Genomic DNA, 27,604 nt, shown 5'->3' with positions numbered 1-27,604 from the left:
ATTCTAAAGAGAGCATTCTCTTTAGGGTTGGGGAGTGTAGAAGTCACGAGACCTTTTGACCTCAAGTGTTGTTTTCTAGACCTCTTGATCTCATCGGCATTTTTGCTCTCTAGTCCCTCGTTTGTAAGTCTTGTTACTAATTTGTCTTTGACATTGCTCTTGTTTAGTTTCGTTGACTCTTGTCATTTCGTTTATACTTTCGGCTTAACTATTGCCTTGCCTTTCAATCATCATATTCATTCCTCAACTTGTTCGCAAAAACATTTTTTCCAGGGCTAGTTTCCTGGAAAATTGGTGTAAAAAAGGCTCTACCATGTCATTGTTGTTGTAGTGCAAGAGTCTGGCAAGGTCTGGCCGATAATTGGGATGAGGGAGCAGTTAATGCTCTGCACTGTTTTGGCTGCTGCATTTTGGGAACCCAGCGACAGAGGACCTTGGAGTAAGCAAGCTCATCATTAATTATTAGGGCCTGAGTAGAGACTGGTCAAAACGGCAAACTTCCTTGTCGGGTTAGGATATGACTTCAAGAGAGTTTTTGGCCTGTTACATAAGCCTCCAAACTTTCATAGATCTCGATGAAACATACAACAGGAGCTGGTTTCATTTCAAACTTTCCACGGGGCGCTCTGCGCCACCTTTTTAAAAAGCGGGTCCATAGACTAATAAAATATTTTGCCACGTTTGCAGTGATAATTTTACAGTTTGAGCCCTGCGAGTCCAAGTGACTCGCTGATCAGAAAAGTATGAGTCCCATTATGCTTTTAGAGATTCCCAAATTTCGAATTCTGAAATGGTCTACTTATTCAATTGCATATGATAATAACACAAACAACAACCATATTCATTGATAATAGGTTTATGTCTTATAAACAAATGCTGCAAAAATTTAAATAATTCAAGCATACAAGATTTGCTGAGAAATAGGTTCTTATCTCATCCCATGGTTCAGTCTGAGAGTTCATAAATTCTCTTCTCTTTACTCTGCTTCCAATGATGCAAGGCTTTCTCAAAGTCAACTTATTATCGCAAAAAACTATCCAACTTTAGCTGCTTCCTCTTTGATATCTCCGCAATAAACTTTCGCAACACTTGTTCGCAACATTTGTTTTAACGTTACACAACTTGGCAATTGTCTGCTTTCCACAAGGTGAAGGCCAATCTCGTCTCGCGAGAACGGAAATCTCGTCACGCGAGATTACTTTACGCGACAACAATGGCGGTGATTGTCAAACTGCAATCGTTGCTGGAAAAAAGATTTACCGTACGTTATTTTTTATTTATTTATTTATCGACTGAGAAATTTCCTTGCGTCCCAGAAACGCACATTATTTGGAACTGTGGGTCTGGCGGGAAAATTATGTGTCTGGGACGCGGGGCGCAGAGGTAACGAGATGGCTGATTTGGTGTGTGAGCAAAGTTGAATGTTTTCATGAAATTTTAGAGTAGCAAAAACCTCTGTCTTCTTGGCAAAAAGGATGTCCTTATGGTACCATCGTGCGACAAAATAAAAGCTTTGATCTTATATGTCATCTTGAACATTTTGAAACAGTTCGTCCACTAACAGAATGGTGACTGGATCCCGCAAACATAGACACAAACAAAATCCCGAACAAAAATATTTATTTTCTGAAAAAGCGCACCGACAAAATATAAACAGAAATCGATGGTCACAATGACCTAGGAAAAACAATGCAGAAACACAAAGTGCCTGCAAAAGGCAAGACAATATAGTAAAGCCGAAAATATAAACGAAATGACAAGAGTCAACGAAACTAAACAAGAGCAAGGTCAAAGACAAATTAATAACAGGACTTACAAACGAGGGACTAGAGAGCAAAAATGACAATGTGAGATCAAGAGGTCTAGAAAACAACACTTGAGCAGCAAACAAGGTCAATAATCTGACAGAGACTTGGCAATTAGTCTGGTTTGCTGATGAACGTTGACAGCAGGTGTGGACGCTGGAGGGAAGGCCCTCATGACAATTTTTGGCCTTTTTTAGAGGTTACATTTTAAAGAACTCCTAGAGATTTTAGATGAAGGAGGGAGGCAAAATGGATGGAGAGTTGTTGGTGAGGTTTGTGCCTGGGGAGTAAGCTGGATGCCAACGTTAACAAGTCTGTTCATTTGGTAATTGAACTCGGGAGGGAGAGGGAGTGAGTGAGTGAGAGAATCTACTTCCATGTTATTATACACAGCCATAAATTTGTTTGAAAGGTGTACTGTATTGTTATGTTGGTCAACTGTGATGTATGACTTGCAGGAAGGAGTTGATTCAGTCTGGAGTACTTAAAGCAGAAAAGGACCTCTACCTAGGCAAGCTGGCACTCACTAAATTCCCCAAGAGCCCAGAGACGTGGATACATCGGTAAGATCTACCTATCTTGTGTCACGTGATTATTACAAACCAAACACAACTCCAATGAAGTTGGGACATTGTGTTAAACATAAATTAGAACACAGTGATTTTCTAATCATGTTCAAACTATATTTTATTGAAGTACACTTTTATTTAAGTCTTTTTATGGTCAAATGGCTAAACACTTTTTGTTTTTAGCAAATTATAATGTAACTTAGACTTTGATGGCTGCAACATCTTCCAAAAAAGCTGGGACCTGTGAGAAAAAAGGCTGTCAAAGTTGAGGAATGCTCATCAAACACTTATTTGGAACATCCCACAGGTGAACAGGTGAACAAGGAACAGGTGGGTGCCATGACTGGATATAGAAGGAGATACCCCGAATTGCTCAGTGATTCACAGGCAAAGACAGGGCAAGGTTCATCTCGTAGTGAAGAAATGAGTGAGAAGATAGTTTAGGGACATTGTTACTCAATCTATAATTGTGAGGAATTTAATTCCAACATGTACATACCATAATATAATTAAAAGGTTTAGAGAATCTGAAGAAATTATTGCATGTAAGCCGCAAGACCGAAACCAACATTGAATGCCCGTGACCTTCCATCCCTCAGGAGGTGCTGCATCACAAACTGACATCAATGTGTGAAGAATATCACCACATAGGCTCAGCAACAGTTCAGAAAACCACTGTCAACAAATCTGTCAGAGCAACTTCGAACACAAAAGCCATTTATCTACTACATGAAATGCCGCCGGTTTCTTTGGGCCTGAGCTTATCGAAGATGGACTGAAGCAAAGTGGAAAAGTGTTCTGTGGTGTGTCCAAATTGTGGACATTGTTATAGATGCAAAGCTCAAAAAGGATCCATCATCCATTTTCCGACCGCTTTATCCTCACTAAGGTCGTGGGGGGTGCTGGAACCTATCCCAGCTGTCTTCGGGCAGTAAGTGGGGGACACCCTCAACCGGTTGCCAGCCAACTCGCAGATTTCAAAAGGGATGCACGATAAGTGCCCAATATGAGGGAAACAATGATGTCACTTTTATTGGTCCGATACTGCAAAATTAGGCCAATAATTAGGCATTATAGGAAGCCGCATTAAAATACATTAATTTAGAAGCAGCCAAAGTCTCCTCAAATCCAAAAACAATATTTTTAATATTGCCAAAGTCTCCTGAAATCCATCCATTTTCCGATCCGCTTTATACTCCTAAGGGTCGCGGGGGGGTGCTGGAGCCTTTACCAGCTGTCTTCGGGCAGTAGGCGGGTGGACACCCTGAACCGCTTGCCAGCCAATTGCAGGGCACACAGAGACGAACCATCCGCACTCACACTCACACTCACACCTAGGGACAATTTAGAGTGTTCAAGCAGCCTGCCATACATGTTTTTTGAAATGTGGGAGGAAACCCATGCAGGCCCGGGGAGAACATGCAAACTCCACACAGGAAGGCCAGAGCCGGGATCGAACCTGTGAGGTGCGTTCACCACTGGTCACCGTGCCGCCCCTCCTCAAATCCAAAAACAATGTTTTTAATATTGGAACTCGGGGTAAACATTTTCACAAGCACACCGTCCCATTCTTCTGAATGAGGAGCTGCAACCGAGGCTTCCTTCAACAGCCACGGCATCACCTCAGGGTCGGCCTGTTTTAGCGGACGCAGAGAGTGATGATGACCGAGCTGTGCCTTTTCCTTTTTAACTGTACTTTTATCTCAACATCGCGGATGAGATGGCGCACGACCAGCATGACCTCCGTGGATTGTTGTTGGGTTTGGCAGGTGCCGTAATCTGTGGAGGCAACATAAGCAAAAACCGACCAGTCGCGCTTCCCCAAACATTTCAACATTCCAGATGAAATAGCCGACCAGCCGGATCTATGTGGTTGTTGTCAGGTTTGGTCGGCGGCAGAGGCAACATAAAGAAAAGTGAGGCAGCCGAGCTGAGCCATATTGCTCAGCTCAATGCCAATATTAAGGATAAGTGGTTCAGAAAATGTCTGGATGGAAAATGCCATGGAACTGCACCGTGTCCCACTTTACTTGATGCAATACCTTCGGGCAGGGCTCGTTGAAATGCAGCCATGACAAGTGATATTTTCAGATATTTAGGCCCCAAGAATGTCTTCACATATGCATGACACTATACCAACCAATTGTCCGATGAAGAAAAAATTGACACAATCGTTCTATGGACACGATGAAATGTCATTTGCATGCCTGTTTACGATACAATACATCTTTATTCATATAGCACTTTGACAGCAGCTGCACCTGTAACAGCACTTTGGAGAACATTTAACATAAAACAACAAAAATACAACAGAACACATGATTCTGATTCTGATTCTGATTCTGAACATAAAACAATCAAAATCTTTCTTCAGTGGATCAGAGACACAATGATCACAGCATGCATGACATTACACGTCCGCAGCAAACTACGTTTGAAAGGAAACAAGAAATAGTTTAGAGATTGGAACAATTTCATGTCCCATTTAGATCTGCTTCAATTCCAAGCACTGAATCTCAGGCCCAAATACACATCCGCGGTCTGCGCTGACGCTCCTCTCTCCTCAACCTCAGCTCCACCTGCCATCCATCCAGCCGCATCAGGGCAAACTGTCCCAACAGCGCCAACATGAACAAAATGGCACTGTAAAAATGCTGCTAATTACAGGTGAAAAGAACACCACCTTCCCGAGTCTGTCGAGTGGCAACATCAGTTATCATGTCTGTATTGGCCATACGAAAGCAGAAAATCATTGTTTATCGACATAGGTTGAAATTACCGGTACTCATATTGTGCATCAGTATTCAAAATCCATCTGTGATGGTATGGGACTGTGTTAGTGCCAGTGGCATGGGTAACTTACAAATCCGTGAAGGCACCATTAATACTCAAAGGTACATAGAGTTTTGGAGAAACATACTATGCCATCCAAAGAACGTCTTTTTTTATGGACTCCCCTGCTTATTTCAGCAAGACAATGCCAAATTGCATTCTGCATGTGTTTGAACAGCTTGGCTTTGTAGTAAAGGTTTGCAGGTATCAGACTGGCCTGCCTGCAGTCCAGACCTGTCTCCCATTGAAAAAGTGTGGCTCATTATGAAGTATAAAATATGACAATGGAGACTGTTAACAGCAGAAGTTGTACATCAAGGGTGGTAAATAATTCCACCGACAAGGCTTCAACAATTTGTATCCTCAGTTCCCAAATGCTTATTTAATGTTGTTAATAGGTGATGTCGGAGAGTGGTAATCATGATCCTGTCCCAGCTTTTTTGGAACAGCCATGAAATGCTAATCAAGGTTCATGATTAATTTGCTAAAAACAAAGTTTTGTTAGTTTGAACAAAAAACATGATGTCTTTGCAGTGTATTCAATACACACAAATATAGGATTAACATGGTTTGCAAATTATTATATTCTGTTTATATTTAAAACAGCACCCCAACATCATTGGAATTGGGTTTGGACATATACTTTTCGGAATGCAGAACTAAGCAAAATACACCCCGCCGGCCACATTTTTAGCTATCACAGCTCACAATGTTCGTAAAGTCTAAAATGTAAAATACACAATGTTTTATTTTGATGTGCACGCTTGTGGACAGTATAAGCGAGCAAGTGCTCACACTTTTACACTTATGTTGGCTGTGATACCAATTTTGCGATAGATGCCGTGATATTTTGTGACTTTTCCAACTCCTCTAGTCACTGCTTTTCAAAAACAGACTAGTAAACTGAGAACAGTTGTCAAATCATTCTTATTTCCTGCATGTGGGAGGGCCAGGGATATTTTCCTGATAATCGACATCCTAGCAGTTTCACTGACAATGCATATTTGAATTGTGTTGTATCTTCATCATACGTTAACAAAACCATATTTACTTATTATGGGGATTAGATGCAAGTTTCTATGTTACAAAATGAACACGAGTCACAAGTTACCTTTTTTCCTTTACTGCGATTTGCAAACAAAAAAACCCAAATGTCATAAATCTTTCGTTTTCTTTCATCTTTATTCGTCTTCGCTCTTCTCTATACGCGATGTTATTCTTCTTGTCGTCACACATGCACAAATGCACATCAATGTCAAACATTAAACGCTAGCACCACAGTGATAATTTTACAGTTTAACCCCAGCAAGTCCCAGGGACTCGCTGATCAGAAAAGTATGAGTCCCATGATGCATTTAGAGAGTCCAAAATTTCGAATTCTGAAATGGTCTACTTATTCAATTGCACATGATAATAACACAAACAACAACAATATACACTGATAATAGGTTTATGTTTTGATAAACAAAGGCTGCAAAAATTTAATTAATTCAGGGATACAAGATTTGCTGCGAAATAGGTTCTTATTTCATCCCATGGTTCAGTCTGAGAGTTCATAAATTCTCTCTGTACTCTGCTTCCAATGATGCAAGGTTTTCTCAAAGTCAACTTATTATCGCAAAAAACTATCCAACTTTAGCTGCTTCCTCTGTGATATCTCCGCAATAAACTTTCGCAACACTTGTTCACAACACTTGTTTTCACGTTACACAACTTGGCAATCGTCTGCTTTCCGCGAGGTGAAAGCCGATCTCGGCAATCTCGTCTCGTGAGAACGAAAATCTCATCACGCGAGATCAAAACAACAACGGCGGCGATTGTCAAACTGTGATTGTTGCGGGAAAAAAAGATGTACCGTAGCAGGCCTGAGGATTTCGGAAATTCACGGGAACTGTTTTTCGATTCCGTCAGATTACCCAATGGGAAACCACGGTAACTAATTTTGGGTTCCGTAAATGTTCATCATTGGAACCCATTTTTCTATTTTGACTGATATTCATAATCAAGAATTCTGATACTCAAAAGCATAATGTTTCACGGGTAAATGGTTGAAAATTATGCATTAACAATGAACATTTACATCAACAGCTGTGTACTCCACGTTTATTCAACAAAATAAATGGATCAAAATATGGTGTACTCATATGGCATCATGAATACAGCATACCACAAAATCTGAGTACTTTTTTTAAGTCTCACACTCCAAAGATTAATTTACTGATAATCATTAATACAGGTAAGTATTGACATAATGACATCCTCTTCCCAAGACGATGCATGTGTAATCTATCAATTTGACGAAAAAATCTACCACACGTCATCGTCAGTTCTACCGACAGTTAACATAAGCATTACTACACCTTGTGACAAATGTTTTATTCCTTAAGTTACCATGCTACAACCAGTAAATTATAGAAGAACCAGGACTGTTTCAAAATATTTTTCATAGCGATTAGCCTATAGATCTAATGATCAACTTGCCTCGTAATCGTGCCTCGCGTCGTATCCCGCTCTCGTGTTCTGTGCATACGTCACAGGTGAGTTTAGTGATACGCCCTTCGGACGATTCATACTTAAAATCAGACTGGCATTCCAATTTCTTCAATGTCGGAATTAGTAGACCTTTGTGTGTGTTTTTTCGCCGCCATCTCAAACTGTCATCCGTGCGATTTCTCAGTTTGCGGACGAAAATAGCAATCCGCATGCGCACATAACGTTATCTGATCCGCCCCCCAACACTGAAAACAAAACAAAATGAAAGTAACTTACAGAGATGAAAGTTCTCTGCATTTTCCCGAAATTCCAGATTTTTCAAATTGTCCTCAATTTTCCTCCGGGAAATTGCCTAAAATTAATCCGGGTATTCGTTGACAACATTGAATGAACATGCGTTAGAGTTCGTTGTTTTGCTTGTAGCGACACCATTATAGCAAAGCACGCCACAGCACTCGGTTGGTCTCTGCTGTACGTGCGTCAGCGCGAACATGTACGCATGCGAGCGTCGTTTTAGTTTCAAACAATCAGCGCCGACGCAACTAGACGTCAGAAGAAGCTACGACAACAGCAAACAAAAGCAACAGCAACACCACTCCCCTACCTTGAACTTTTGAAATTTTGGCGACAGCGGAAGCCTCAAAGTCCAGATAAATCATTGAATATTGAGTATTTGAGCGCTATATGTAAAGTTATTCGTGCGTAATGTTCAAGCAGGTAGACAGACAAGCAGACTTACGCGCGATAGACGCGAGTGTGAGGAACACGTTCAAGTGGTCATGGCTCGAAGAAAGGGCCTTGAACGGAGATTTTTTTTGTCTGACTACATTCGGAAGGTCGAAAAACCCGGTAAGTCACTTTGATTCTCTCCTCTTTCACCTCAAAAGGCTTGAAACAACAAAGCGTACGAGGGAGAAGTGGTTACGATTGCATGACTGTCCATGTTTTGGAATGTGCTGTGTTCATTATTTTACTTTAACTGTTTTGTTAAGCGCTTTGTGTTATAGTTGCGGCTGTTGTGAAAGTGCTATATAAATCAGATTGTATTGTATATACAGTATATATCAGTGGCGGATGCTGGTCTGTCAAGGAGGGGAAGCTCAATTTCGAGCTACGTAATAAAATGTGTCCATTAATTTATACGGTACGGGAATTCTACTCTCCGTTCATTTTCAAGAAAATGATCTCTGATATGTGAACTACAATAAAACCCACCAGAAAGAAAAGATTAATTTGTCGCTAGTCATTTTCAACAAAGAGAGTGTCGCGAGCTGAGCTTCCCTTGCAGTCTTAGAGTAATCGCCTCTGATATATATACATATATATATAGATATATCTATCTATCCATCCCTCCATTTTCTCTTCTGCTTTATCCACACAAGTGTGGGGGGTGGGGGGGGGTGCTGGAGCCTATCCCAGCCGTCCTCGGGCAGACCCACAAGAGACAACAAGAAGGAAACACGTTATTTCAAAGAAAAATTTACGAAACGTGTGTGTGTGTGTGTGTGTGTGTGTAGATATATAATAATAAGTTTTAAAAAATTCCTCGTCTCACCCCCCCTCGGGCGGTGTCCGTCCCTCATTCAGCTCGGGTCCTCTACCAGAGGCCAGGAAGCTTGAGGGTTCTGCGCAGTATCCTTGCTGTTCCCAGCACTGCACATTTCTGGACTGAGATGTCCAATGTTGTTCCCGGGATCTGTTGCAACCACTCATCTAGTTTGGGGGTCACTGCCCCGAGTGCTCCGACCACCACAGGCACGACTGTCACCTTTATCTTCCAGGCTCTCTCCAGCTCCTCTCTGAGCCCTTGGTATTTCTCGAGTTTCTCGTGTTCCTTCTTTCTGATGTTCCCATCACTTGGGACCGCTACATCCACTACAACGGCTTTCCTCTGCCCTTTATCTATGATCACGATATCTGGTTGGTTCGCCATTACCATCTTGTCAATCTGGATCTGGAAGTCCCACAGGATCTTCGCTCTGTCATTCTCCACCACCTTCGGATGTGTTTCCCATTTTGACCTTGGGGTTTCCAGTCCATACTCCGCACAGATGTTTCGGTAGACCATGCCAGCCACCTGGTTATGGCGTTCCATGTAGGCTTTCCCTGCCAGCATCTTACACCCTGCAGTTATGTGTTGGATTGTCTCAGGTGCCTCTTTGCACAACCTACACCTTGGGTCTTGTCTGGTGTGGTATATCTGGGCCTCAATGGCTCTGATGCTCAGGGCCTGCTTCTGAGCAGCCAGGATGAGTGCCTCTGTGCTGTCCTTCAGGCCAGCCCTCTCTAGCGACTGATAGGACTTCTTGAGATCAGCCACTTCAGTTATGGTCCGGTGGTACATCCCGTGTCGGGGGTTGTCCCCCCATGATGGTCCCTCTTCCAGCGCCTCATCCTCTGTTCCCCATTGTCTGAGACATTCTCTGAGTACGTCATCCGTTGGAGCCTTCTCCTTGATGTATTCATGGAGCTTGGATGTTTCATCCTGGACAGTGGCTCTCACACTCACTAGTCCCCGGCCTCCTTCCTTTCGGCTTGCGTACAGTCTCAGGGTGCTGGATTTGGGATGGAACCCTCCATGCATGGTTAGGAGCTTTCAGGTCTTAACGTCCGTGGTCTGAATCTCTTCCTTTGGCCACCTTATTATTCCTGCAGGGTATCTGATCACTGGCAGGGCAGAGCTGTTTATTGCCCGGGTCTTATTCTTGCCATTAAGCTGGCTTCTTAGGACTTGCCTCACTCGCTGGAGGTATTTGGCCGTAGCCGCTTTCCTTGTTGCCAGTTCGAGGTTGCCATTGGCTTGTGGTATACCGAGGTACTTGTAGCTGTCCTCAATGTCTGCTATTGTTCCTTCAGGGAGTGAGACCCCTTCAGTGCGGACGACCTTACCTCTCTTAGTCACCATCCGACTACATTTCTCAAGCCCGAATGACATCCCTATGTCGCTCCTGTAGATCCTGGTTGTGTGGATCAGGGAGTCTATGTCCCTTTCGCTCTTAGCATACAGCTTTGTCATCCATGGAGAGGAGGTGACTGATCGTAGCTCCATTTCTGAGGCGGTATCCATAGCCTGTCTTGGTGATTAGGGGGTTCAGTCCTATGCAGAACAGCAGTGGGGAGAGTGCATCACCTTGGTATATGCCACATTTGATGGACACTTGGGTAAGTGGCTTGCCATTGGCTTCAAGTGTGGTTTTCCACATCCTCATCGAGTTCGCAACGAAGGCTCTTAGGGTCCTGTTCACCTTATCCAACTCCAAGCATTCAGTGATCCATGTATGTGGCATCGAGTCATAGGCTTTCTTGTAATCAATCCAGGCTGTGCAAAGGTATGTCGGGATCTGCAGTCTTGTGCGACTGTTCTGTCAACCAGGAGCTGATGTTTGGCTCCTCTGGTATCTCTACCAATGCCCTTCTGTGCTTCGCTCATGTATTGATCCGTGTGTCCATTTATCTTAGCCGCAATGATGCCTGACATGAGCTTCCATGTTGTGGAGAGACAGGTTATTGGCCGATAGTTGGATGGGACTGCACCCTTTGAGGGATCCTTCATGATCAGGATCGTTCGCCCTTCGGTTAGCCATCCTGGGTGAGTCCCATCCCTCAGCAGCTGGTTCATTTGTGCTGCTAGGCGCTCATGGAGTGCTGTGAAGGTCTTTAGCCAGTAGGTGTGGACCTGTCCAGTTCTTCATATCTGAGACTCTTTCCTTTATGTCTGCCACTGTTATGGTAACTGGGTTCTGTTCAGGGAGGTTGCTGTGCTCCTCTCTCAGGGTCACCAGCCATTGTGCACTGCTGTTATGTGCAACCTCCTTCTCCCATATCAGTGTTGTGTCCAAGGACCGGCAATCCGAGGCCAAGGCCAAGGACTTGACTCCGAGGCCAAGGCCAAGGACTTGGAAAATTTTCCAGGGCAAGGCCAAGGCCAAGGACTTGAGAAATTTTCCGAGGCCAAGGACCAAGGACTTGCCTCCGAGGCCAAGGCCAAGGACCAAGGACTGATTTTGAAACTGAGGCCTCGTCGAGGACATGTATAAAACAATGCTATCATACCACTTGGCAGGTCTTCATGATTTGCAACACCCCTCCATCGTAACCCTTTGCACTCCCTAACGCTTGAATGAAATGTTTTTATTCAAAGAGTAGAACAGTCAGGGTACGTGTTATTTATCCATCCATCCATCCATTTTCCGAACCGCTTGATCCTCACTAGGGTCGCGGGGGGTGCTGGAGCCTATCCCAGCCATCTCCGGGCAGTAGGCAGGGGACACCCTGAATTAGTCGCCAGCCAATCGCAGGGCACACAGAGACGAACAACCATCCACGCCCACACTCACACCTAGGGACAATTTAGAGCGTCCAATCAGCCTGACATGCATGTTTTTGGAATGTGGGAGGAAACCGGAGCACCCGGAGAAAACCCACGCAGGCCCGGGGAGAACATGCAAACTCCACACAGGGAGGCCGGAGCTGGAATCGAACCCGGTACCTCTGCACTGTGAAGCCGACGTGCTAACCACTGGACTACCGGGCCGCCCCGTGTTATTTATACTGAGAAAAAAAATCATATGGTATACATTTATGGATTAATAAACACTCAACAGGCATGACATGGCACGGAACACAAGTTGAGAAATGACTTTGCATAGAAGTCAATCACTGAGTGCAGAAAAAGCGGTTATCTCTCAGTGATAATTTTACAGTTTACCGGCAGCGAGTCCCAGGGACTCGCTGATCAGGAAAGTTTGAGTGCCATTATGGATTGAGAGAGTCCCAAATTTCGAATTCTGAAAGGGTCTACTTATTCAATTGCATATGATAATAACACAAACAACAACCTATACATTCAATGATAAACAAATGCTGCAAAAATTTAAATAATTCAGGAGCAGGCCTGAGGATTTCGGAAATTCATGGTAACTGTTTTTCGGTTCCGTCGGATTACCCAATGGGAAACCACGATAACAACTGTTGGGTTCCGTAAACGTTCATCATGGGAACCCATTTTTCTGTTTTGACTGATATTCATAATCAAGAATTCTGACACTCAAAAGTATAATGTTTCAAGGGTAAATGTTTGAAAACGATGCATGAACAATGAACATTACATCAGCAGCTGTGTACTCCAGGTTTATTCCAAAAAATAAATGGATCAAAAACTGGTGTACTCATGTGGCATCATCAGAATATTTTTTTCCAATCTCACACTGCAAAGATTAATTGACTGGTAATCATTAATGCAGGTAAATATTGATGTGGCTTGACATCCTCTTCCCAAGACGATGCATGTGTCATCTACGATCAAAAAAGAAAGAATTTAACACACGTCATCATGAGTTCTACCAACAGTTAACATTAGCATTACTACACCTTGTGACAAAGGTTTTATTCATAAAGTTACCATGCTACAACCAGTAAATTATAAAATAACGAATACTGTTTCATAATATTTTTCACAGCGATTAGCCTACTAATCTAATGACCAATTTGCCTCGTAATCGTGCCTCGCGTCGTATTTCGCTCTCGCGTTCTGTGCATACGTCACAGGTGAGTTTCGTGATACGCCCTTTGTACGATTCATACGAAAAATCAGACAAGCATTCCCATTTCTTAAATATCGTAATTAGTAGACCGTGGTGAGTTTTTTTCGCCGCCATCTCAAACTTTCATCCGCGCAATTCCTCAGTTTGCGGACTAAAATAACAACCCGCATGCGCACATAACGTCATCTGTTGTGACCCCCCCCCCCCCCCCCCCCAACACTGAAAACAAAACAAAACTAAAGTAAATTAGAAGAAACACTCTCACACACCACATCACATCACAAACACACGTACAGGCGCAGTGAAATCGCGTGGATCACACAGTCAATTCAATTGCGGTGACTTTTATAATTAAACTATTTTTCGGTACCGTGAAAATGACGCCACGGTAGCGTGTCGTTTCCGTGTCGTTTCACGATTGTTACTGTGAAATCCTCAGGCTTGCCGTAGTTTTTTTGTTTGTTTGTTTGTTTTGCCTGAGAAATTTCCTTGCGTCCCAAAAACGCACATTGTTTGGAACTGTGCGTCCCGTGGGAAAATTATGCGTCTCGGACGCGGGACGCAGAGGTACGAGATGGCTGAATCTCTAACCATTCTCTGAGTACTACTATTATTACCACTACCACTAATACTACATTAATTAATACCTTCAAATTCACAATAATAATAAGTAATTAAATCAACCATGATTTTAAACTCTGTATTTCAATATTCATTATTCCAAACATGAGAAAGCATTCAGCAAACATAACTGGAATCGAGCAAAAGGACTCCAAATCCCAACGGCCAAACCCGGAAATGAAGAGCCGACATTATTGACTCCAGCTGTAACGCAAATGACTTCAAACAAGCATTCTAGTGCGACCGCACAAACGTGACGACTGTGCAAAAATAACTAAATAAAAGACACCACTGTTACAGAAAGGCTTTACACGCTATTTAAACTGCCGATCGCGAACGCAACAAACCGTGATTGAAACTAACTGTGATGCAGCTCTTTAGACGTAGCGCTAACTGTTACCTGTCAGTGGCAGACCCGCCCCTCTTAAAGCGACAGAGTTAATCCATCAATATGGGTTTCCTTCGATGGAATTTATTAGATTCCTTCGTGATTTTTGCGGTCCTTATGCAAGGGATTCGAGGCACTAATCCCTCATTGTGTCCGAGGACCGGCAATCCGAGGCCAAGGCCAAGGACTTGACTCCCAAGGCCAAGGACCAAGGACCGCCCCTTGGTCCTCGAGCCGGTCCTCGAGGCCAAGGACCGGCTCGAGGAACACATCTCTGTACCATATGCCTTTCCAGTACCTTTCAGTTTCCAGTCTTGGTGGGTCAGCTCTTTTGTTAGTACCCTGCCACTGAGCGTACACATTTTCGCAGGTTGTGTTGCGAACAGCCTGTTTATTCGTCTGGCCTCATTCTCTTTCTTGTACCGCTTTAGGCGGCTGAACAAGGCTTGGAGCCTTTGTTTGGCAGTTTCGAGTGCTTCAGGTATGGTCATCTGGATGTACCTTCCGGGTATCGGCCTTTTCATCACACCTCTCTGGGCCTCCGTCAATTGACTCACATCTTTCAGAGCCGCCTTGATCTTAGCCTCCAACCGTCTTTTCCATGGTGGATAACGTATCTCATGGCTTCCATGGTTGCTCTTATATAAATATATATATATATATATATATACTGTATATATACAGTATATATACAGTAAATATTCCCATCCCCGGAATTCTATGGAAAGGAATATCCTTCACCCGGAATAAAAACCTATGCATTCACATTTTGACTACGATATTACGTGTTACTGGAACTTCCGTAAGCGGAAATTCCACTTCCCGTAACCCGGATGGAGGTGTAATGCCGCGGGAGCTTAAATACACGTAACGCCCACCCGATGCGACGGAAAATACACAACGCTGAAACAAGTTTTCACTTCGCGTTTTTCGATCATCAGATTCTAAACGACGACTTGTAAGTGAGTTTTTATTGCCGTGCGTTTTACTGTAATTGTGAATGATTTTAACTTTATTCAATTACGTCATGGAGAACGCGGCACTAGCTTAAAAGCAGCACCCACTCGACACGACCGAAGAAACGTGTTCGCTTCGCCGTTTTCATTCATCAGATTTGAAACGAAGACATGTAAGCGACTTTTTATTGGCGTGCGTTTTACTGTAATTGCGAAAGATTTTAACTTTATTCACTTACGTCGTGTAGATCATCGCATCGAAACCTAGAAGAACTGTAACGACTGGAGCGGAGCGAGTGAAATGCATCCATTTGAGCGAGGCTGGACACAAAGTTAAAAAGATCCAGCAGACACTTGGAGTCGGAAAGACGCAAATCTACGAAACTTTAAAAAACAAGGCATCGATTCAACTCCTGATGACAAGCCACCATCCAGCAAGGAAGCAATGCAAATGGCAACAAAAATCCTTCAGTATGCACAAGAATTACCAGACATCAGTGATCAACGGGACAGTTACTTGCAACTAGCAAGAAAACTGTATGACACGCACGCAAACATTGTCATAAACCAAAGAATACATCCAACAAAACAATCCAAAATACACATTTTTTTCCCAAGACAGAAAAAAACATTAAAATGCTGTATTTTACTGTTGTGATTCTTTTGGGATACACCTGTATTGCAGTTTTTGTTCTATAAACAGTTTTTGGACAGTATATTTTTGTATTTTATTGATTGTGTTGTTACACGTGCATTTTGTCAACAGACTTGCAGGTTCATAAAGGACATGTACCATGCTCATTTCCCAAATGAGGAATTTCTGTTATCAGGACAAATTGGACAGCGCAAGCACGAGTCCGTACTCGAGAATATTTACTGTATATTCGAGCTGTCAGTTTAGCGCGTTTTTGTTGGCATTAATTTAAATGAATTTTAACGGGATTAAATTTTTTCTTGCGAGATTAACGCGGCACACGTCACAGCGGATGTTACGTTGCTCTATAAATAAACCAGAAACAAAACAACAAGCGCGCTGCATAGGTTCACGCACGTTTGTTTTGCCAGCCACGGCAGCGCGAGACACCGAAAACGGATACTTAAAGAGTTTATGAATGGAAAGTTTACTTTTAAAAAGTTGCCAGATTGCTCCACTGACAAGACCAAAGGTACCTGTATCATACAGGTACAGTATACGATGTATGGCACTGACACGATTGTTACTTGTTTGGAACTATTTTGTGTGGAAGGTTGCAGTGTTCCGTGTCCACATAAATAGAGCGGGTGGAGCTTCTCTGTGTTCGTCTGACAGTGACGGTGCGCTGAGGCGGTTACATGACAATGAAAGTTTAGCGGTGCAGTGGTAGCGACCTAGCGAAAATAAAACGTCTCCAGTGTTGTCATCGAACCAAGTGTAGTCATCCGAAATTATGTCTACACAAAACCGTAGAGAGACTTCTGCGCAAGAAGGACCAACAGAATCAACATAGCCTGCCTGACTGCTGTGTTCAAAGCAAACTTGAGAAAAACGAAGTATGCAATCATGCCTTAAATCCACTATAGGCTGAGTACTAGTTTACCTTAGATGTGCACTTTATAATGTTATATTGCTCTGTTTTGATTCCATAAAAAGAGCTGTTAAAGCAGCTGTTCTGTGACAAAATATTTTTTTCACTGTTGTTGATGGACAGTCATATTGTGTGACAGATTATGTGTGAATAACTGCTCCAAGTGAAAAAAGTACATGTAAAATTGAAAATCGAAATTATTTCAGTAAATATTTGCATTTTGCACATAGAAAACTGATTCATGATTCCATGTTGATTAGAGCATTAAAATGGGGAAAAATAGGACAAAAAATATTAAAGGAAATTCATAAACGATCAAAAATGCGTGAGTAATCACGATAATTTTTTTAGTGAATTTGAGTTAATTATAACAGTTGCATTTTTAATTAGATTAAATATTTTAATCGTTTGACAGCTCTAATATATATACCGTATTTTCACGACCATTCGACGCACCGTATGGTTGGGCGCAGTCTCATTAATGGGTGCTATTTCTGTATTTTACACATAGACAAAACGCACTGTATTATTGGGCGCAATTTTAAAGTGGTAAAACATACGCCAGCTTAAACATACGGCATGCATGCGTGCACGCTAAAAACACGTTAGCTTGTAGCATGCCAAGACATACAAATACAAGCTAAAAACACGTTTTTAAAAAGGCAACGGAAAACTGAGTTCCTTTGTATTTTATTTAGCCATCGTACAATGTACTCGCGTTTTTCGATCAATCATCACCCAGAAATCCATCAAAGTCCTCATCCTCTGTATCAGAATTGAACAATTGTGCAAGTACCGGTAATCCATCAAAAACGCCGTGTTCCCTCTCGTTGTCAGTCACTCTCATTGCCATGTGGCTCCACAGAAATGATGCCGGCTTTGCCAAAAACTCGAACAACAGTGCAAGCAGACACGTTCGTCCAAGCAGCCACAATCCATTCGCAAATTGTGGCGTAACTCGCCCGGCGCTGCCTCTCACTCTTTGTAAAGTTGTGTTTGCCATCGATCATTCATTGTTCCCATGCCGTTCGAAACTTTACTTTGAACGCCCGGTTGATGCCGATGTCCAGCGGTTGGAGTTCTTTAGTCAAGGCTCCGGGAATAACGGCAAGCTCAGAGTTCATTTGCTTGACTTTGTTTTTCACCGCTGCTGTGAGATACGCATGCCAAAAGCATAACCGATGGCTTGAAGTTTGAACTGAGCTTCGTAGGCGTGTCTCTTTGTAGAATTTATTTTCGGGGGTTCTTAGAAACCAAAACCGAAGTTGTTTTGCAACAATGCACATAGCCACACTGTATACAGGTGTTGGTACCTGTTTGTAGCGTACCTTTAGCGTCCACTTACACGCCCACCCTTCACTCATTGGCGGACTGCTTCCCCGCATGCCTGTCACTCACGTCTGCCTTTTCGCTCTCTTTCTCTCCATATATGTATATATACACGCCCACCCTTCACTGATTGGCCGACTTCTTTGCCGCATGCCTGTCCACAGTCACTTCCGCCTTTTCTCTATATAAACAGCGTGTCGGCTGTCAGTCAGGTTTTGGAACTCAGCACATAGACAAGACGCTCCGCATCATAAGGCGTCCTGTCCATTTTGGAGAAAATTTTAGACTTTTAATGGCGCCTTATAGTCATGAAAATACGGTATATATAAAATATATGAAAGGCAACTCATTATACTATTCGTATTTCTAGATCTATCAAGTTACAATGAATGATATGGTGCAGACGTATCTCTATTTTACTGTCATCTTAAATCTTATTGTATTTATATTTAATTTTATGTGTCTGTGTGTTTTCATTTCCTAAATAAAATATGCATTAATTTTTCATTCATTCTTATCATATTCTTTCAGGGCTTGCTATCTTTATTTGGTGCAACGATACCCTTAGGTATGGATCATCAGGGAAGAAGGATATAAAAACCACTCAAAGAAAGTGAAGCACATTGCTGTGAGGAAATACATGCAAACAAACCAGTCCCTTCCTCAAAGCCCTGAATGAACAACAACCAAGGCTTTATCCAGTCTGCCATACGGAGCTGCACCTAATATACCTGACAGTAGCAGCTGCTCTGAGCTCGTTCAGCCACCACGTCCCTACGTCAGTATGCTGGACAGAAAAGCTCACTTAGAAGCAATGACACAGTCATTCATCCCAGAACACTCACTGCCAATGAGTTTAACACCTCGACTCATCATGGTTAGAATGAGAATGTATAAATAAATCTATCCCTCCATCCATTTTCCGAACCGCTTAATCCTCACGAGGGGGTGCTGGAGCCTATCCCAGCCGTCTTCGGGCAGTAGGCGGTGGACACCCTGAACCGGTTGCCAGCCAATCGCAGGGCACACAGAGACGAACAACCATGCGTGCTCACACTCACACCGAGGGACAATTTAGTGTGTTCAATCAGCCTGACATGCATGTTTGGGTGGGAGGAAACCGGAGCACCCGGAGAAAACCCACACAGGCCCAAGGAGAACATGCAAACTCCACACAGGGAGGCCGGAGCTGGAATTGAACCTCTGCACTGTAAAGTCGACTATCGGGCCGCCTAATAATAATAATTAAAAAAAATAATAATAATAAAAATAAATAAATAAATCTAAAGTTGTATAATTAGATAAGTATAGTCCACATATGGGTAAAAGCACTTGGTGATATGTATACTTTTTCCTTTTTCTGTATTGAAAAATGATTCATTCACATAGTATATAACAAGGGGTAGGACTGGATAAGTTTTTTACTTCTTCCAACTCCCTTGAACATATAATTTGTGATGACTATTTTCTTTTCCTTTTTATATCTTGCTTGCTTTCACTTTTCACTTTTTGACAACTTGTTGCAGTATTGTATATTTTATATGTTCAATAATTAATAAACGAGCAAACAAAATACATGAGCAAAGCACAGAAGGGCATTGGTAGAGATACCAGAGGAGCCAAACATCAGCTCCTGGTTGACAGAACAGTCGCACAAGACTGCAGGTCCTGACATACCAACCTGTGCACAGCCTGGATTGATTACAAGAAAGCCTATGACTCGATGCCACATACATGGATCACTGAATGCTTGGAGTTGTATAAGGTGAACAGGACCCTAAGAGCCTTCGTTGCAAACTCGATGAGGATGTGGAAAACCACACTTGAAGCCAATGGCAAGCCACTTACCCATCTGAACCCCTGAACCTAATCACCAAGACAGGCTACGGATACCGCCTCATAAATGGAGCTACGATCAGTCACCTTCTCTACATGGATGACATAAAGCTGTATGCTCAGAGCGAAAGGGACATTGACTCCCTGATCCACACAACCAGGATCTACAGCAGTGACATCGGGATGTCATTCATTCTCGAGAAATGTAGTCGGATGGTGACTAAGAGAGGCCACACTGAAGGGGTCTCACTCCCTGAAGGAACAATAGCAGACATTGAGGACAGCTACAAGTACCTCGGTATACCACAAGCCAATGGCAACCTCGAACTGGCAACAAGGAAAGCGGCTCCGGCCAAATACCTCCAGCGGGTGAGGCAAGTCCGAAGAAGCCAGCTCAATGGCAAGAATAAGACCCGGGCAATAAACAGCTATCTCCTGCCAGTGATCAGCTACCCTGCAGGAATAATAAGGTGGCCAAAGGAAGAGATTCAGACCACGGATGTTAAGACCCGAAAGCTCCTAACCATGCATGGAGGGTTCCATCCCTGAGACTGTACGCAAGCCGAAAGGAAGGAGGCCAGGGACGCTCCAAGCTCCATGAATACATCAAGGAGAAGTCTCCAACAGATGACGTACTCAGAGAATGCCTCAGACAATAGGGAACAGAGGATGAGGTGCTGGAAGAGGGACCATCATGGGAGGACAAACCCCTACACAGGATGAACCACCGGACCATAACTGAAGTGGCTGCTCAGGAGCAGGCCCTGAGCACCAGAACCATTGAGGCCCAGATATACCAGACCAGACAAGACCCAAAGTGTAGGTTGTGCAAAGAGGCATCTGAGACGATCCAACACATAACTGCAGGGTGTAAAATGCTGGCAGGGAAAGCCAACATGGAACGCCACAACCAGGTGGCTGGCATAGTCTACCGAAACATCTGTGCGGAGTATGGACTGGAAACCCCAAGGTCAAAATGGGAAACACCTCTTAAGGTGGTGGAGAATGACCGAGCGAAGATCCTGTGGGACTTCCAGATCCAGACTGACAAGATGGTAATGGCGAACCAACCAGATATCGTGATCATAGATAAAGGGCAGAGGAAAGCCGTTGTAGTGGATGTAGCGGTCACAAGTGATGAAAACATCAGAAAGAAGGAACACGAGAAACTCGAGAAATTCCAAGGGCTCAGAGAGGAGCTGGAGAGAGCCTAGAAGTTAAAGGTGACAGTCGTGCCTGTGGTGGTCAGAGCAATCGGGGCAGTGACCCCCAAACTAGATGAGTTTTTGCAACAGATCCCGTGAACAACATCGGACATCTCAGTCCAAAAAATTGCAGTGCTGGGAACAGCAAGGATACTGCGCAGAACCCTCAGGCTCCCTGGCCTCTGGTAGAGGACCCGAGCTAATGAGGGACGGACACCACCCGAGGGGTGAGACGAGGATTTTTTTTTTTAATATACAGTATGTGTATTTGTGTGTGTGTGTACATAAACACACATACACATATGCATTCAAATAACATTTCTCGAATCAACTTGTAACTCGTGGATGGCATTAAACGGTTGGATCATAAAAAAAAAAGTTAACATGAAGTGGGCATTAAATTTCCATTCATTTTGGGTGTTTTGTGTTCGGCTCATGGTCACATTGAGAGTTGAACTCGTATTTAAAGACACCACTGTTTGTGGAGACTAAGCAATTCTCGCCTGGATTTTTGTAACTCCCTCCTTGCTGGTCTGCCAATTAACTCTTGGATGAACTTAAACCGTTTCAGAACTCTGCTGCATGCTTCATGACCAGAACAGGTGAAATGAAACAACGATAATGATTTCTTGCTTTACTGTTGTCTGTTAGTTGCTCCATGTTCAGCACTTTGTGTGCGGCGATGGCTGTTTGAAAGTGCTCTATAAATGCAATTGAATTGAGTTGCGACATTGTCATCCTCCCGTCTCTCCTTAACCATAATTCTCTCCCCATATCCATCACTTTTTGTCCTATATTCTCCTATTTTTCTACAATGCTCCTCATTGTACCTGCAGCCTGTTTCCCTTCTCTTAAGTTCAAAGCATTCAACCGTGCAACCACTCACTGATGGGACCAAATGCCACAATTACACTGTGGTATTGACAGCAAACAACACATCTTTTTCGGTCCGCATTCTTCATGTGACTTGAACATATTTGGTCACTTTTATTTTTATGGGGTTCCTCATGTTGTTGCATTTTATTTGTGTGGTGGAAGGTCAACTTAACTTGTAAGGTTCCTCCTAATCAATCTACATGTTTTTTATTTTGTTAATAATGAATGAGTCAATAGTAGTGTACCAACATCATTACGAACAAATCATGACCATTAAATGATGCCTCGTTGCAGACGCTGGGTGCTGCAACAAATCCTGAGACGGCTCTCAGCTGTGGATTGTGAAGGAAAGCAGCAACAGGGTGAAGCAGAGAGGGCAGCTGTAGAAAGGAGTCAGCAGTTCAGTTACCACCTTGCTCAATTGCTCCACAAAGAACTAAATGTCTGCTCTGATGCTGCATGTAATTATCCCAGCAACTACAATGCATGGTCCCACCGCATCTGGGTGCTTCAACACATGGCCAAAGGCAATGTCAAGGTAGGTCGGGGCTTCTTATCTGTCCAAAATACTTGGAAAAAAAAAAGAGAAAAATGGCAATTACTTGAGCTGTTTTAAATTAATGCTAAGCTCGTTGATATTTGTATAACAATGTCATTCGGCACATGCCATTGCTTTGGAGCTCCAGAAAGTGAGCTCAACAAAGCATTGGGGGCGAAATTGCTTCACAACAAATTTGCAATTGAACCAGAACTGAACTGGCTCTAGAATCCAGCCCAGCAACAACACTGAGGTTGTTTGGAAAATAAATGTTTGTTCCATGGTGCTTGTAGCCACTTTGAATGACAATTTAAAAAGTATACCATCAACTCTGATCTCAAAGTAAATGTCAGTTTTTCATTACCTTGAAGGTTTTCCATGATGAGCTGTCCACAACGCGTCAGTGGGTGTCAATGCATGTGTCTGACCATAGTGGCTTTCACTACCGCCAATTCCTGCTTCGGGAGCTAATTGAGGAGTTTTCTCTGACACCAGCTCCCAGCAAAAACTGCTCACCCCTTCATCAGTCCGTGCCCAGAACCTGCTTCTTACCTTCCATCAGTGTCCTGGCTAATGAAGAGCAATCAGGAATAGAGACAATAGATGAAGATGAGAGGGAGCTTGACTTAACCAAACTGTTTGAGCTCTTCCACCAGGAAATGGAACTATGCTCAGACTTGATCCGGTCTTTCCCTGGACATGAGACCCTGTGGAGTCACAGGTGAGGATCCCAAGTGACCATTACATAAAATCAGGGCTTGACATCAACTATTGCATGTGGTTTCCCAGAGTTCCAAGCCCCTCTGCATTTTTACTTGTCTCAGTTTTGTGTAATAAATGTGCAACCAAGTAACACATTCGGTAAAACAGGTCACAGATACAAGATGAGAGAATCAACAGAATGAATAGAGAAAAACAGTGTTGTTCATTTTCATGTTGTTACATAGCTTCCAGTCAAAGTACAATACACAGATCTGATCATCAGTGAGCTGATTAGTTACAGACTATGCCTTGCATTTGGTGCATCCGCAACAATATGCAAAAATTCATTTGCCACTATGAGAAATATTTTTAGAACATGTGCGCACAATTCTGCATAAAACTAAAGGCCCAGTTGGTTCAGCTGGAATTTGAGGGACATGACACAACCCAAGTGAATAGATTGGCACCACTGTCAACATCATCACAGAAAATAGCCAGTATTCCACCTCAACTCTTGAAATCTAAGCCATGTGTTTCATTTAGCGTGGAACACTTGTTTTATAAGGTTACGGATAGAAGCAGCCAAAATGTGTTTACCCCACAGCTCAAGGCCCAGGCTCAAGTGTGTGTGTGCGCACGGGTGCGCTTGCATGTGTGTGTATACATATATATATGTATGTACTGTATATATGTGTATATGTGTGTGTGTTGTATGTGTTTGTATATAAACTATATTTTACCTTGGTGACCACCAAGGCTGCATTTCACTTGACCATCCGGTACCCATCAGCTCCACTGTCGTCCCACAGGCCCGATACCACTCCTTATTGAGCTTGCCGGCATCCGTCACCACAGGTGTCCACCAGCACAGTTCTGGTTGGCTGCCTTAAAAAATGGAGGCATGGGAACATAGTCCACTTGGACTCAATTTCCACTACCTCCTCCAGGACGTGGGTGAAGTGCTGCCGAAGGCGGGAGTTGAAACTCTTTCTGACAGGGGACATTGCCCGACGTTCCCAGCAAAGTTCACAAGACATTTGGACCTGCCAAGTCACACCGGCCTTTTCTGTCGCCATCGAAGTCAAGACACCACCAGGTGGTCATCAGTGAATAACTCGGCCCCTGTCTTCACCCGAGTGTCCAAAACATGTGGCCGCCAATCCAATGACACAGCCACAAAGTTGATCATAGAACTGTGGCCTTGGGTGTCCTCATGCCACGTGCACATATAGACACACTTATGTTTGAACATGGTGTTCATTATGGACAATTCATGACAATCACAGAGGTCCAGCAACAGAACCGCTCTGGTTCTGATCGGGGGGGGGGGGGGGGGGGGCATTCTTCCCAATCACACGCCTCCAAGTTTGACTGTGATTGCCCCCTTGAGCATTGAAGTCACAGAGGAAAACGATGAAGTCCCCAGAAGAAGCACTTTCCATCACTACTTCCAAGGACTCCAAAAAGGTTAGGCTCAATGAACTAATGTTTCATGCATAAGCACAAACAACACTCAGGACCCGTCCCCCCACCCGAAGGCGGAGTGAGGCTACCCTCTCGTCCACCGGACTGAACTCCAATATACAGGAGCCAAGCTGTTGGGGCAATAAGTATGCCCACACCTGCACTGCGTCTCTCACTGCGTGCAACTTCAGAGTGGAAGGATAGTCTAACCCCTCATCGTGAGGATTGGTGCCAGAGCCCAAGCTATGTGTGGAGGCAAGTCCGATTATACCTAGTTCGAACTTCTCTGGCTTGCATACTGCCACAGGCTCCTTCCATGCCAGAGAGGTGACATTCCACGTCCATCAAGCCAACTTCTGTTGCGGGGGATCGGACCTCCAAATTCCCCACCTTTGGCTGCCGCCCAACTCACTTCTCACCCGACTCCTGAGGCTCCTCCCATCGGTGGTGAGCCCACGTATTCACCTCAGGCTGAGCCCGGCCATACCTCATAGGTGGAGGCTCGCCACCAGATGCTCACTATTGACCACCACCTCCAAACCTGGCTCTAGATGGAGGCTCTGGTAACCAGTGTCCTGGTAAGGGTAAACTGGATCCATTTTTATTATTCATTATAAGGGGTGTCTGAGCCATCCATGGTCTGGTGTCCCACATCTAGGACCTGTTTGCCATTGGTGACCCTGCCAGGGCCATAAATCCCCTAACAATTTAGCTGCTCGGATCATTGAAACACTCAAACCCCTCAACTTCAATAAGGTGACTGCTTGTGGAATATATTTGTGTGTGTGTGTGTGTGTGTGTGTGTGTGTGTGTGTGTGTGTGTGTGTGTGTGTGTGTGCGTGTTAAGCTCGGGCATCCAGGAGGCTGCTCTTTCATATCAAAATTAGCCAGATGAAGTGGCTATGGATTCTAATCAGGGTACCATATTTTCCGCACTAAAAGACGCACTGGATTATGAGGTGCACCTTCAATGAATGGCTATTTTGTCAATTTTTTCATACATTGGACGCTTTGCATTATAATGCGCAATCCACAATGCCTCCATTAGATGGTGCTACGCTCCTTCCATTCAACTCGAGAGGCGTCCATTCAACTTGAAAGGCGTTCATGACCACCTCTGAAAAACGTAAATGACCTATTACTGTACTTAAATGAAAATTGAAAATAATGCATCAAAACAGAAAATCAAGCGAGGAAATCACAAAATAAATTCAATATCCCCCACACAGAATTTATTTTATTTCCTCGCGTGATTTTATTCATGGTTTCATTGAAGTAATAATTAATTTACGTTTTTCGGAGGCGCCCATGAACACCTCTTGAGTGGAACGGAAGAGAAGGACGACAGACAAAGACGTACAGTACCTGTATTTGTTGAGATTGTGAAAACCATTAATAAAGTCTGCGTTTCAAAAAATATATATAAAACCACAACCACAGCTCTCATTTTTTCAACAAATACAAGTGTGTCTTTGTCCGTCTCCGTGCCTTCTTTTTTTTCCGGTCAACTCGAGAGGCGTTCATGACCGCCTCCGAAAAACGCAATGGCATTTCCTTGATCGTAGCTCCAACAGTACGATCAGATGTCAGTCGTCATTATTTATTCCTTTGTTGTGTATTCACACATGATTAAATCACAATTTAAATTCTGTAGGGGGGGGCTATAGAATTTATTTTGTGATATCCTCGCTTGCTTTTCAGTTTTGATGTATTATTTTGAATTTTTGTAGTTTCTTTGAAGTAATTGTTTGTTTACATTTTTCGGAGGTGGTATTGAACGCCTCTCGAGTCGAACGGAAGAAGGCACGAAGACAGACAAACACGTACCAGTATTTGTTGAGACTGTTTTAAAAATTTTCAGCACCGCTCTCCTTTTTTCGGAGCTGCAACACAAACTTATTTAATAAAGCAGCGACACAATTCACTGAACCAACAGCAAGTTATAACATTGGAAGCATGTCTCCAGGAAGGAGCCATCTTGGAGTCGATGTATTACTGTAATGACCATACACAAGACGCAACGGATTTTAAGGCGCTCGGTGAGCTTTTAAGAAAATGGAAGACTTTTTGGTGCGCCCTATCGTGCGGAAAATACGGTACCTTCTGAACGCCTTCCTGGTGAGGCGTTCTTGGCACGTCCCACCTGGAGGAGGCCAACCAAGGAGACGACCCAGGAAATGCTAGCGACTGTTTCCTGGTTGGTATGCCTCTGGATCTCCTTAGATGTACTGGACAAAGTAGCTGAGAAAGGGAAGTCTGGGCTTCCCTGCTAAAGCTGCTGCCCCCATGAACCATCCCTTGATAAGCGGAAGAAAATAGCTAACTTGTTTTATAACACCTTGCCTGCACTGTTGTGTGGCCCATCTAAATGTGCATAAAAATCCAGTTGTCAGTCACAGCACTTCTGCCTGATGCTCTTATTTTGATACTCAAAGCTGTGCCATTTCTGGTGGCACATTGATACTAACTTGAGCATTGCTAAGTAAATTAAACTCTTCAAACAACCTTATGTCATCCATCCATCCATTTTCTCATCCGCTTATCCTCACAAGGGTCACGAGGCGTGCTGGAGCCTAACCCAGCTGACTGGACAGTAGGCGGGGAACACCCTGAACTGGTTGCCAGCCAATCACAGAACCTTATATCAATGCATCCCAAATGAATAAGTGTTTCATGCACACAAACATGCTTAATAGATGACTTGGTGACCTTTTTTGCACTCTCACTGCAGACATTAGATCAACGAAAGCAAGCGCACTGCTTGCTTCATTGCTCCGCTTTGGAGGAGACAGACGTGAGAAATCTTGTCTGGGTTTGATTTGAGGGGGCACGGTGGCTCCAGTGTATATCCGGCTCCTGACATGATGCCTTCATGTGAACAC

The 27,604-nt window shown here is 43.5% G+C and overlaps 1 protein-coding gene across 5 annotated transcripts in view; it reads left to right on the top strand.

Annotated features, from left to right (window-relative positions):
- The window catches only part of ptar1 (protein prenyltransferase alpha subunit repeat containing 1), a 52,667-nt gene that overhangs the window by 23,681 nt on the left and 1,382 nt on the right, over positions 1-27,604 (top strand). For all 5 annotated transcript variants that reach the window (XM_086110523.1, XM_086110527.1, XM_086110526.1 and 2 more), the window contains 3 exons: positions 2,264-2,368; positions 22,313-22,556; positions 22,928-23,277. In XM_086110523.1, the coding sequence (XP_085966649.1) occupies positions 2,264-2,368; positions 22,313-22,556; positions 22,928-23,277 (699 nt within the window). The remainder of the gene's footprint in view (positions 1-2,263; positions 2,369-22,312; positions 22,557-22,927; positions 23,278-27,604) is intronic.

This window comes from Hippocampus guttulatus, chromosome 5 (assembly GCF_054856545.1).
Source record: "Hippocampus guttulatus isolate MCC_2025c chromosome 5, RoL_Hgut_1.0, whole genome shotgun sequence".
Lineage (NCBI taxonomy): Eukaryota > Metazoa > Chordata > Actinopteri > Syngnathiformes > Syngnathidae > Hippocampus > Hippocampus guttulatus.
The sequence above is the reverse complement of the archived record's forward strand: the minus strand, read 5'-3'. Positions and strand labels throughout refer to the sequence as shown.